This window comes from Marmota flaviventris, chromosome 18 (assembly GCF_047511675.1).
Source record: "Marmota flaviventris isolate mMarFla1 chromosome 18, mMarFla1.hap1, whole genome shotgun sequence".
Lineage (NCBI taxonomy): Eukaryota > Metazoa > Chordata > Mammalia > Rodentia > Sciuridae > Marmota > Marmota flaviventris.
Window position 1 is genome coordinate 8,526,334 of NC_092515.1, and position 12,714 is coordinate 8,539,047.

At 51.5% G+C, this 12,714-nt stretch overlaps 1 protein-coding gene across 1 annotated transcript; it reads right to left on the reverse strand.

Moving 5' to 3' along the window:
- Nucleotides 1-2,879: 2,879 nt before the first annotated feature.
- LOC139702786 (sulfotransferase 2A6-like) lies at nt 2,880-11,616 on the reverse strand. Its single transcript, XM_071604947.1, has 4 exons — nt 11,583-11,616; nt 11,179-11,387; nt 8,215-8,341; nt 2,880-2,992 (listed from the first exon to the last, which is right to left on the reverse strand). Exons 1-4 carry the CDS (start codon nt 11,614-11,616, stop codon nt 2,880-2,882), a joined length of 483 nt encoding a protein of 160 aa, XP_071461048.1.
- Nucleotides 11,617-12,714: the final 1,098 nt, after the last annotated feature.

The window sequence follows — 12,714 nt, forward strand, 5'->3', positions numbered from 1 at the left end:
GCCGATGCTTTACATGTCTTGATGGCACCAATTCTCTCCTCAAACATTACCCTTTCACCCCTAGGTATACCTCCTCCTCCTCCAACTGACCAAATGAGGGTGAGGGCGGAACAGCACCACCCTCTTTATCACGGCCACAATGTGATGATGTGTTCCCAGAAAGAGAAGAGAAGGGACATCTGCAGATGTGGAGAGCCGCCTAGAGAGCTGCCCAGTACGCCCAGATGTGGAACCACCACAGGACAAAAGCCTCGGGAAGGCTACTCTGAGCTCATGGCACACCGTGCGTGACACCACAACGACCCCTCAGCGTTTCGTGCAAGCCCAGCCAAAACAAGGTCCCTCCACAAGTTCCCCAACTCTCCTGGCCCACGTGAATGACCTGATGACTGACAGGGAGAGCCAGGGGTTGACCCCAGGGCTTCCAGGTCCCCATTCCACACATGCGCTCTGAAGTATTGAAAACGCGGTGCACACCGGAGTCCACACCTTTCTCAGCCCTTCTTCCTCTGGACTCACCCTCAACAGCCTCTTGGCCTCACTAGCGTGCAGGCCACACATGCAGACACGATGGCCTACAGAGGACATGCACCCGGGCGAGCCTCACCTCCCAGTTTATACTCTGCCTTTCTGCTCCTCCTCCTCCGGTCACTCTCACCCCTACCCTGCCACATTTTCTTCCTTGTCCTGAATCTCAGGGTGCTTAAAAATCAGGAACCACCCACGTTAGGCTATTCTAGAGCTGCATCCTGAAAGCTGATCCCTGGAGCAGCACTGTCACCCTGGGTGGGGAGGGATGTTAACAATGCAGAGCCTCAGCCCCTCCTTGCGCCTGCTGAACCTGGTGGAGCAGCCTGGGTTCAGCAAGCCCTCCAGGGGTCTGCTGCTGGCTTAAGGTGGAAACCACTGTTTTAGAGGGTGCTACTACGTCCACATCCCTTCCTTTCATTTTCTCCCTTGATGATTCCTACTTTTTAAAAATGATAGCCTACACCTGTAATCCCAGCAGCTCAGGAGGCTGAGGCAGGAGGATCAGGAGTTCAAAGCCAGCCTCAGCAACTCAGTGAGAACTGTCTCCAAAGAAAATACAAAATAGGGCTGGGGGGCTGGGGATGTGGCTCAAGCGGTAACGCACTTGCCTGGCATGCGTGTGGCCCGGGTTCGATCCTCAGCACCACATACAAACAAAGATGTTGTGTCCGCCGGAAAAAAAAATAAATAAATAAATAAATATTTAAAAAAACAAAAACAAAAACAAAATAGGGCTGGGGATGTGCCTCAGTGGTCGAGTGCCTCTGAGTTCAGTCCCCAGTACCCCACCCCCCAAATGTTGTGTTGGGTGTTATAATTATACACAGCAGGGGGTCCACCCTAACGTGTTTGGACCTGTATACACGGGATCCAGCACTCCCCTTGCCTTCCCTTCCCCTCCCGCCGGGATCCCTCCTGAATCCCACTCCTTTGCTCTACTCCTTTCCCTTCCATTCCCACGATATTCCTTTTTTAAAAATTCCTGTTTGTTCTCTTTAGCTTTTGCATATGAAGGACAATCCCCACCCGTGACTCCTGGCCTGGCCCTTTCTCTGGGTGCTGTCCTTCTGTTCCTTCTGTTCACCAGCACATGCCATCCTTTCTCTCTTCTTAAGGCTGGGTAAAACTCCACTGTTCTGGTGTAGATAGGAGGTGACCCCCAGAGTCTGGTGTGTGAGGCAGCCCGAGAGTGTCCAGCCTTTGCCTGACCGGGCGTCCATCCTCTGATGGGATTTCCTCTTTCCTCTTCCTTGCCCTCTGCCATGATGTCTGCCTCCCCTCTGGCCCAGAGGAACAGAATCAGCCATCTATGGACCGAGACTTCTGAAACTGCGAACCTCAAATACACTCCCCCCCATAATTTTGTCAGGATCAAGTTTTCTTTCCCACTCATCTGCTGACAGACTCCCGGGCTGTTCCCAACTCGGCTGTTGGGCGTGGAACACTGTAGCGCGTGGGACAAACGCCAAGGAGTGGGCTCACTGGGTGGTTGGGTTCCTAGTGCTTTGAGGAATCTCCTTAGCACCAGGTACTCTGCGGGGTGCTAGCCCTCATTTCTCAACATTGGGATCCTGGATGTAGTCAACATTCAGCCTTAACTCCTGACAAACCCCTAGATGAGACGACTTGCTCACACTCTCACAACACACCTACGAGACAAGCATGACCCCTCAGACCCCAAGCCTTCAGTGTGGACCCCTAAGACACAAGGATGACCTTGTAAGGGAAAAGCCATCGCTATTTAACAGCAGAAAACAAATTTGACAGCATTGTAAGATTTCTAGTTTTCTGTAGCCTTCTAGACATTTGTAATATCACAAAGAGTTTTTAAAAACCCGAGTGTGCCAGGAGGTGAATAGGGAACCTGGTACCTTTGAACAAGCAGGTGGTTAAAGAAGCAAAGATCTGTGAAAGCAAAACGAAAGAGAATACACAAAGAAAAAGAAATGGAGGTGACCTTGGCGGCCAGGGACATTTTCAAGGGGAAGCGCGGCAGCCACAACGAGGGTGTGGGTCTATAGGGTTTTAGCAGAGTCAGGTCTTTGGGAGGAGGTAGCTACTCTTGGTGGGCTTTGGGTGGACAGGGGGATGTGGGCTGAGTCATAGCAGGAGATTTTTTAGCTGCAGCAGGAGGGAGTCCTTGAGCAACCAGAGGAAGGATGATAGATAAGGGACAATGTGAGGGTTCAGAGTCCCCAGTTTCCTTTTTCCCTGGAGGGGCTGTGAGTTTCCACCTCTTTAATTTGATAACTCGAGCCATAGGATTTATGCCACGAACCCCCAATAGGTACAGGTGCAGGGACAGGAGATGAAGCAGGGAACCAGGTGAGATCCGGAAGTTTCAGACATTATTCCCAGGGGAACAGCCCCTCAGGAAAACCTTTCATCTTCTCCTGGTACAGCTTATCAAAGGCGTCGGCTTGGGCCACTGTGAAGTGATTCTTCCAGTCCCCACAGGTGCCTGGCAAACACAAAGCAGAGACTCAGATGAGAGCTACCCACAGGTCTGCCCCAGCACATCTCCCTGATGTGTCTTGCCATCACCTGGGAAGGACACTGGGGTAACAGCAGAGCGTCCAGGGCTCACCGGGGAGCCACCTGCCATCACACCCTTTCATACTTTACCCACCTGGAAATGATTTCCTGCCTTCCCTCTCCTCTCTCCTGGCCCAGCCCACACACTATGCGCCCTTAATGATGGCGGCCACATCTTCTGATACATCTGGAACCTATCTGCTTCTCACTACTGCCATTTCCACCACCTTTGGCCAAGCCCACGGCATTTCCGACCTGGATGACCGTAGTAGATTGTGAGAGGTCCCTGGGCTCTGACTGCTCACCTTTGCGAGTTCTCCCCAGCACGGCAGCCACTGTGACCTCTCCCCAGGTCCAGGGATCCAGCCCCTTCCTGCTCCATCTCCCCCAACCTGGGTGTGACTCTAGGTGACGGGTCCCTTGTGACTCTCCACTTGCCTGTCACCTGGTTCTCTGGCTCAGCCTCACACGTGACAGGCTTCCCTCTCCTCAGCCGCATGTCTCGTCCCTCCTCCCCGGGGCTCTCCTAGCAGAGACTCACGTCTCGTCATCCCATCCGTTGGCCTCATTCAAGTCTCGACTCCAAGGCAACCTTCCAAGTGAGGTCTCTCATCACCAGTTTAGAGTCGTTCCTCTCCATCCTTATTTACTCACAGCAGTGGTCAAGATGGGCCTGCTCTGTGTGCGGCTCGTGTGTGCATATGGTATGGATTTCTAACATATCAGGAAATCCACATTCTTAAAAAAATGCCTAAGACTTCGTGTTTCAAAGAGTGACAGACATATTGTATATACTCAATAAATAATGACTGAAGGGATTTATGGAAAAACAAGGAGTGTACTAACAATGTGGCCATTTTACAGGTGAGCAAAGAAAGTCCTGGGTGGGCAGCCCAGCGAGAAAGCGATGGACGCAGAAACTACGTCCCCCATGTTGATGGGGAAGTCATGAGCACAGCATTATTTTACGTATCCCATAAGTTAATTTTGAAGTGGTAGGGCAACATGTTAGTTAAATTAGTGTGACCTTTAGACTGCATACTAGTCTATTAATTGATATAGATCGTGTAAATACAAATAGCATAACTCAACTCGAATGGATATGAATAACAGGGCAGAGGTCTGGTATGTACCTGGTATCCCGTAGATGTTACTCTCGTGTTCATCATTATCTTCCTGGTTAGAATAGTTGTTTTTTTTTAGTGGTCAATGGACTTTATTTTATTTATTCACTGCGGTGCTGAGAATGGAACCCAGTGCCTCCCACGTGCTAGGCAAGCGCTCTAGAGCCCCAGCTCCAGCCTTAGGAGAGTTTTTGTGGATTTTCTCTGCTCATGTGTTGCCCAGAACATGACTGGCTACTGGTGATCCAGAACGAGGTCCTCCTTCCTAGAATTTTGGTAAATTTAGTATGTATGGCTTCCCACCCTGAAACGGCAGGCCCGAGGACTTCACCACAAGGTGATTGCTGGGCGTGACTCCACCCTGGCTTGTACCTGTGAACGCTTTGCCACCATAGACCTTGTGAGGAAACAGGGTGAAGAAAAGTTCCAAGCCACACGTGCTGCACACAGCCGGCGCTTATCTCAGTGCTGCAAACAGAACCTTCCAGGAAAGCTCTGATCCAGGAGGGAAGTCGGACATCAGCGGGGGAAGCACCTGCGTGTTGTGGTGAGGCTCCTGCTCGCTGGACGCAGGGCGCCTGCTGATCCCGGAGCAGGATGAGGAGTGGGCTGCTGGGGCCGGCTGCTCGGGGTCTGCTCACTGGTGGTTGGACGACTCCGCGGGTTACTTTTCCTTTGTCTCACTGTGCTGGTCAGTCAGAGGAGAACCCCGTATTTCTCCTCCTGTGCCCCACGTGTCTGACCAATGCTAATTTGAAATCCTGCAGATCCTGCAGGTATCAATTTCTGTTTTTCCTCAATCCTCAGCGGTCAGAAGTCTTACTCCAAATTCTTGGGCGAGGGCTGCCATAGCCACAGGGTGGGGTGCTCCTCAAGGAGTGGAGGCTGGAAGTCTGGACGAAGGTTCTGGAAGCTCCCTTCTGAGGGTTTCTGGGAGGATCCGTTCCAGGCCTTTCTTCTTGCTGGGGAGATGGTCGTCTTCTTCCTGGGTCTTCAGATTGACCTCCTTCCATGTCTCTGTCCAAATGTCCTCTTCTGCAGGCACGAGTCACAGTGGCCCGTGGCCAGTGTAATGGCCTCCTTTTGACCCAGACACCTGGGAAAGGCCCTGTCTCCAGAGGCAAGCGCGTTCTGAGGTCCTGGGGGCCGGAGCCGCAGCTGACTGTGATGTGACAATGGTGTGATGTTTTCAGGAAACCCACTGAGCTCAGGGTCTCTTTATCGTGTTTACTCTTCTGTGTTAACGACTTGAGCGATTTTGATATTCTGACCAAGGGACGTTTGGATGTCATAATGCGGTGGGTAAAGTGTCTCTACCCATGCTGGTGACTGCACTTTAACTTAAAAAGTCAGCATATGCTTTTATTAATATGTCTTTCTGTTGATTTAGCAAAAATCGTAGTAAAGTGCCTATTCTGTGATGTGTAATAACCAGAGACAGGAATGTGCAGAAATATCCAATAATACAGTGGTTCCAGGGCTGATAGTAATAACTAGAGGTAATAATAACCAGGATTGCCTCGGGAAAATACGACAGCTGAGGTGTGGAAGTGCCACCAAAGCCAGAGGGTGGCGACCTTGGCCGCTGGGAGGCACCTTGGGTGGAGCCTGGAGGATGTGGATCTGGTGGGAGGGATGGGCCATGGGGCAGGCCCTGAGGGCCACAGGGGTCCCTGTGGCTCTGGTCTCCCTCTCTGTCCACCCAGACCACCAGGAGCGGAGCAGCCCCCAGCCCCAAACAAACCCTTCCTCCTGGAAAGTCTCAGGTCCTTGGTGGCCCATGCCAAGCTGACTAATGGGACAATGGTGGCTCCCGTCTACCAGGGTATCAGCACCAGGGGAGATTCTCTGGGGCTGGGCTTGGGGTTGTGGTAGGTGTGGGAGGTCTGGGAGGGCAGCAGCTCTCTCTGCTGGGGGCCGCGCTGCTCAGACAGCACTTTATGCTGAGGACGGGAATGGAGGTGTAGGGAGAAGGTCAAGTGTGCAGTGTGTGGCAGGTGACTGCAGTGTGGCATGCAGGGGAAGCCCAGCGGGGAGGCCACCAGGATCCAGGTGAGGAGCAGCAGTGTGGCTGTGGAAGGGATGGCTAGTGGATACTGTTATTTAACAAGGGCGACGAGACACCTGCCATGGGACAAGAGCCATCCCAATACCTGGGGACCAACCATGAGCTCTGGAGGTGCTGGGGTTGCAGTGTGAGGCTCAGGGATAAGGAACTAAATAGGCGCCTGTTGGTGACAAGGACCAAGGAAGGGAGCAAATAGATATGAGTGGAGCTGGGGGTGGATGTTGCCTTAATAGGAAGGAAAGATCCCCGACTGGTGACAACACAGGGCTCCATGGAGGTTCTGGGACTTGGTTACGAATTAGATAAGGGAAGGTGGCCAGGGGCATGAGGCAGGGGTGGCCAAGAGAGGACACTGTGTGGTCAGGGTGGAGCTGGGCTTCAAAGGAGGCTGGTTCTGCTGCCTGATCAGAAAGAATGGGAGGCGGTGAGTTCGGGGTGTGGGGAAGATGTGCTCAGGGGTGGACGTAGGGCTTCGGTGCCTGTGTCGCCCCCTGGTGGACACATGGACTTAGGTGCCTGAGGCGCCCCTAGTGGACACACGGGCTTAGGTGCCTGTGGAGTTCCTGGTGGACACACAGGCTTAAGTGCCTGTGACGCCCCCTAGTGGACACACGTGCTTCGGCGCCTGTGGCGCCCCCTGGTGGAAACAAGGGCTTTGGTGCCTGCGGCAGCCCCTAGTGGACATATGGCCTTAGGTGCCTGTGGAGTTCCTGGTGGACACACGGGCTTAAGTGCCTGTGGCGCCCTCTGGTGATCACATGGCCTTAGGTGCCTGTGGAGCCCTCTGGTGGACACACGTGCTTCGGTGCTTGTGGCACCCCCTGGTGGAAACAAGGGCTTCGGTGCCTGTGGCGCCCCCTAGTGGACACAGGGCCTTAGGTGCCTGTGGAGTTCCTGGTGGACACACAGGCTTGGATGCCTATGGCGCACCCTGGTGGACACACAGCCCTATGTGCCTGTGGCGCCCCCTGGTGGACACTTGCGCTTCCGTGCCTGTGACGCCTCCTAGTGGACACACGGGCTTAGGTGTCTGTTGAGTTCCTGATGGACACACGGGCTTAAGTGCCTGTGGCGCCACCTGGTGGACACATAGCCTTAGGTGCCTGTGGCGCCCCCTGGTGGACACACAGCCTTAGCTGCCTGTGGCGCCCCCTGGTGGCCACATGGGCTTCGGTGCCTGGGGTATTCCCTAGGGAGCTGTCTTGGGGCTTCGGAAGCTTGCGAGGCCCTCGAGGTGGGGATGTGGGCTTTTCACACAGCGTGGAGAGAAACCGCAAAACTGAAAGCACCAAACCTCTGCTCCCAGAGAGCACAGAGCTCCCAAAGCCGCTCAGACTTTTGTTCTTGGTACCAGGGATTGAACCTGGGGCGCCTAATCACTGGGCCACACCCCCAGCCCCGTTTTAATATTTTAAAATTCTGAGACAGTTCTCACCAAGTTAGCCTCACCGAGTTGCTTAGGGCCTGAGTTGGTGAGGCTGGCCTTGAACTTGCAATCCTCCTGCCTCAGCCTCCTGAGCCACTGCGATCACAGGTGTGTGCTACTTCTCCCGGATTACTCAGCAAATTGTGAAGCAGAAAGGAAAAGAGGATAAAGGGAGCTTTGAAAAGAAACGACTTTTCCAAAGAATGGTGGAAGGTCAGGATTTCATTTTTCAGGAAGACAAGGACAAGCTGACTTTCAGAAAGTCCCAAATCAGGGAGAGCTGAGAGAAGAGCGTGAGCAGAGGGTCAGTGCCCGGAACTCAGGGGAGGACAGCCAGGCGGTTCCCCACGGGCAGCGGGAGGGCTGGGCTGTGCTGGTGGGCAGCAGAGCAGGAACCTGGGCAGGTCTGGTTTCGGGGGTGATGGGCGGTGCATCCACAGGAGGCAAGATACAGGGCCGCGGGTTGGGGCCAAGTGAGGTCTGAATGGGGACCCTGTGCACCCCAGCTTCTGTGCGTGGAGGACACTCACCATTTCCTTGGATGAACTGTTCAAAGAACTGTTCCAGTGAGTCTGGGTTCTTAACAAAGTTGGTCCTGCTCCAGAAAAAATAGCCAGACACAAGAGCATCTCTGGGATTTCTGATGATATAAATCACCTTAAATGGAAACAGGAGAGAATGAACAGTTGATACTGTCATTTCCACCTTTTTTGATCTTTACCTTTATTTATTTATTTGGGTACCAGGGATTGAACTCAGGGGTGCTTAACCACGGAGCCACATCCCCAGCACCCCCCTGTTTGGTTTTTATTTCGAGACAGGGTCTCACTGAGTTGCTTAGTGTCTCACTAAGTTGCTGAGGAGGGCTTTGAACTGGCGATCCTCCTACCTCTGCCTCCTGAGCTGCTGGGGTTACAGGTGTGCGCTAACACGCCCAGATTTTACCTTTAATCTTGAGCTTTAATTTGCATTAAATGTCTCCTAAATATGAATGAAATATTTTTGTGTGTGTCTGGAAATTTAACACAGCGGTGTGCTGAGTGAAGCTACCTGCCATTTTTATTTTTATTTTGAGACAGGGTCTCCGTAGATTGCAGAGGCCGCCTTAAACCTGCAGTCTTCCTGCCTGTGTCCTGGGTTGCTGGGCTCACCAGTGTGTGCTCCCGTGCCTGGCTGATTGGATGATCTCAGTGACCATAGTCATTAAAGGGACATGCAGGTGAAGGTTCCTAGGAAATAGCACGGTGGCCGGATGGACAAAGGCAAGAGGAACCCCTGGTATGTTCCTTCTCACCATGAGAAGTCTGTGTGCTTTAAGGATTGCCAACGGGGTGATGGATAAGTCATGGCATATTTATAGACACATACAATATACAGTCCTTCCCCACCCACGACACACATTCCATTGGGCGAATGAATCCAGATACCTAGGTGCTCACAGCCTGAGTCCATGTGCGGGAATAAAGAACAACCAGAACTAGTCCACACCTGGGCTTGGTGTGCAGTCCCGCAGTCCCTGTGGCTTGGGGGCTTTAGGTAGGAAGATCACAAGTTTGAAGCCAGTCCCACCAATGTAGCGTGGCCTGAAGCAACTTAGCAAGACCCTGTCTCCAAATAAAAAATAAAAAGGGCTGTGGATGTGGCTCAGTGGTTAAGTGCCCTTGGGTTCAATCTCTGGCAGAAAAACACAGCAAAACAAAACTAATTTACAGCTGTAACTAAGCATGGTATTTGCCTTTGTGGGTGGGCACTGACTGAGTGGGCACGAGGGAACTTTCTGGAATGGTAGAACTTTCTGGAACAATGCTCATCTGGAAGATGGTTACTTGCTGCAACAGTAGACTTTCTGGAACAGTAGAAGTGTTCTCATCCTATCAGGAAGATGGTAACCCAGTTGTGTATGTATCATCCAGACAATTATTTTTGTAGATGGACATGGTGCCTTTATTTTTATGTGGTGCTGAGGATGGAACCCAGTGCCTCACATGTTAGGCAAGTGCTCTACCACTGAGCCCCAGCCCCAGACCTGAGATAGTGTTTGAGATTCACACACACACACACACACACCCACACACACTCGGGCAGGATCACTTGGAGTTTGAATATCAGAATTTTGCTTTTTGTTTTGCACCAACTCTCCTGTGCATTATTCAGGGCCTCCGTTTCCCAGCCAGTGATTTATTTGCCAGACTCACATAGACACCTGCAGATAGTTGTAAGGGGACAAATTCATTGTTGCTGCACCCACATGACATTTCCAAGAGAGGAGATGACGATGAGGATGATTTTCATGCTGGGGATTTCCCTCAAGAGCACTGAGCCACATCCCCTTCCTTTTAATTAATTTATTTATTTATTTAAATTTTTTAATATTTATTTTTCAAGTATCGGCGGACACAACATCTTTGTTTGTATGTGGTGCATGAGGATCGAACCCAGGCCGCACGCATGCCAGGCAAGTGCGCTACCACTTGAGCCACATCCCCAGCCCCTAATTTTTTTTTATTTTGAGATAAGTTCTCACTGAGTTGCTTAGGGCCTTGCTAGATCACTGAGACTGGCCTTGAATTTGTGATCCTCCTGCCTCAGCCTCCCAAGCCGCTGAGATTACAGCTGAGAGTCACTGTGCCCGGCCAACAGAGGAGATTCTGAGGTGATGTTTCCAGATGTAGTTTAAGTATAGAAATTTTAAAAAATCATACACAAATGAATACCTTCCAGCAAACTGTTTCCAAAAACAGCACGCAGTGGCTGGGACCCTGGCTCTCCCTGGTCCTTCTGATCAGCTCTAAGCCCCAGGGAGGCTCACGCGCTGGTGGACTCAGGCCCCTGCTCTGTGCAGCAGGTGGCCATCCTTAGAGAGAGTGGCCAGGCCTCCAGAGCCACCTGGGCTTCCGCAGCTGATATGACCAGCTGACTTCACTCTGAGGCAGGAGACTTACTATTCCTCTGTTAGGGCAGCAAAAGCGGGGCAATCTAGTACATAATGCAGCTGTAAATGTAAGGTTGTACTTAAAATGTCATTTTCTAAGATTCGGTTTTCGTCCTTTTACACCAAGCTTTTTTTTTTTTTTTTTTTGCACCAGGGATTGAACCCAGAGGGACTTAACCCTGAGCCACATCCCCAGCCCTTTTGTACATTTGATTTAGACACAGGGTCTGGCTGAGTTGCTTAGGCCCTCAGTAAGTTGCTGAAGCTGGCTTTGAACTCTTGATCCTCCTGCCTCAGCCTCCTGAGCTCTGGGGTTACAGACGTGAGCCACTGCACCTGGCTCCACCTTAACTCAGGCTCCAATAACCTGTGGGCCGTCCAGTCCTTGTCCTCAAGCATGGTTCTAGGTGTGGCAACATGGGCCTCACCGGATGCCCGCGGGTCCCAGTCCCTCTCTTCCTGCCCAATGAGAAGGCACCCCCAGCAGGATCTCTGGGGCTTTGGGGGCAGGTTAAAGTCTAAGAGGCATTTGTCAAGCATTTCTACCGCATCAGGCACTGACCTTGCCCTTGAAAGTGAAGAAGGACTTGGGGAAGAGGTGGAAAGGAAGGTGGGAGGTGAAGAAGCGTGGGTCCTCCGAGTCTCTGTCTAACTGCTCGGCGTCCCTTCTCTCTATCCAGGGCGAGCGCTTCCAGAAGGGCACTGATTGAACCCACTTGGGGTCCCCGCGTGAGTGAATCAGGCAGACAATTTCAATCAACCATTGGGTTCCTGGATAAAGAGGGAAAAGTGACGTTCACTCCTTTCAGTGTGACCTTTGAAGTAAAAATTATGGTAAAATAGATGAGCTTTCTGTGATAACCATTTAACATTTTTATTTATTGACTTATTTTTTGCAGTATTAGGAATTTCACCCAGAGACGCTATACCGCGGAGCCCCATTCCCAGCCCTCTTTATTTTTTTACTTTGAGACAGGTTCTTGTTGGGTTGGTGGTGCATGCCTGTAATCCCAGCAGCTCAGGAGGCCGAGGCAGAAGGATGGCAAGTTTGAGGCCAGCCTTAGCGAATCAGAGAATCCCTAAGCAACTTAGCAAGAGCCTATCTCAAAATATCCTGGGGATGTAGCTCAGTGGTAAAGTTCCCCTGGTTTTAATCCCTAGTATCTAAAAACAAAACTACAAACAAACAACCCCCCAATCAAAAAAAAAGCAAACAAAACAAGACAAAGACCCGACCCTCCCCCCTCAAAAAAAACAAAACAAAACCCTGGAGATAGATTCTCACTAAGTTGCCTGGGACTTGTGATCCTCCTGCCTCAGCCTCCTGAGCGGATGGGATTCCAGGCATGTGCTGCTGCGCCTGGCTCATGACCACTTTAAAGCATGCGCTCCATAGTGTTGTCCATTCCCAAAGTTGCTCAGCCAAGGTCCTGAGCGTTGTCATCTTGGAAAATGGAAACTCTGCTCATGAAGCAGCAGCTCCCCAACCTCTTCTCTTGCCCCTGTACCACCATCCTGTTCTCTGTTGCCATGGACTTGACCACACTAGGGAGTTTGCATTTTATGGCGCTCGTCCTTCTGTGCTGAACTTATTTCATTTAGCACGATGCCCTCCAGACTCATCTCCTGGGACACGCGTCAGAATTTTCTTCCTTTCCAAGGCTGACAACTAAAATCTTCCATGTGTCACTCGACCACATTTTGTTTGGGCTCTTTTCTGAGATCCTTTTAATATGTCCCACGGCCCTTGACTTTCCAACCCGTACCCCTTCCAAGGCCATTGGCCTCAATGCTCGCCCAGTTTGCAATTCTCCTGCCCCCAGTCCCCTCCCATAGATGTGTAATGCGCGTCCTGCTGTCATCCCAGCAGTTCAGGAGGCTGAGGCAAGAGGAATGCAGCTTGAGGCCAGGCTCAGCAACTTTGAGACCCTGTATGGAAACAAAATATAAAACAATATTTTATCTTTAAAAATACAAAAGCCAGGCACAGTGGTGCATGCCTATCATCCCAGTGAATCAGGAGGCCCAGGCAGGAGTATCACAAGTTCAAAGGCAGCCTCAGCAATATAGCAAGGCCCTAAAAAACTCAGTGAGACCC

What these genes read in the sequence shown, in the direction of transcription:
- LOC139702786 (XM_071604947.1), bottom strand. Translation starts at nt 11,616, where the DNA reads ATGCACCACCAACCCAACAAGAACCTGTCTCAAA. An exon ending in CAACAAGAACCTGTCTCAAA is followed by an intron (nt 11,388 to 11,582) that starts GTAAAAAAATAA and finishes CTCTTTATCCAG; the next exon opens with GAACCCAATGGTTGATTGAA. An exon ending in ACAGTTCATCCAAGGAAATG is followed by an intron (nt 2,993 to 8,214) that starts GTGAGTGTCCTC and finishes TGTGTTTGCCAG; the next exon opens with GCACCTGTGGGGACTGGAAG.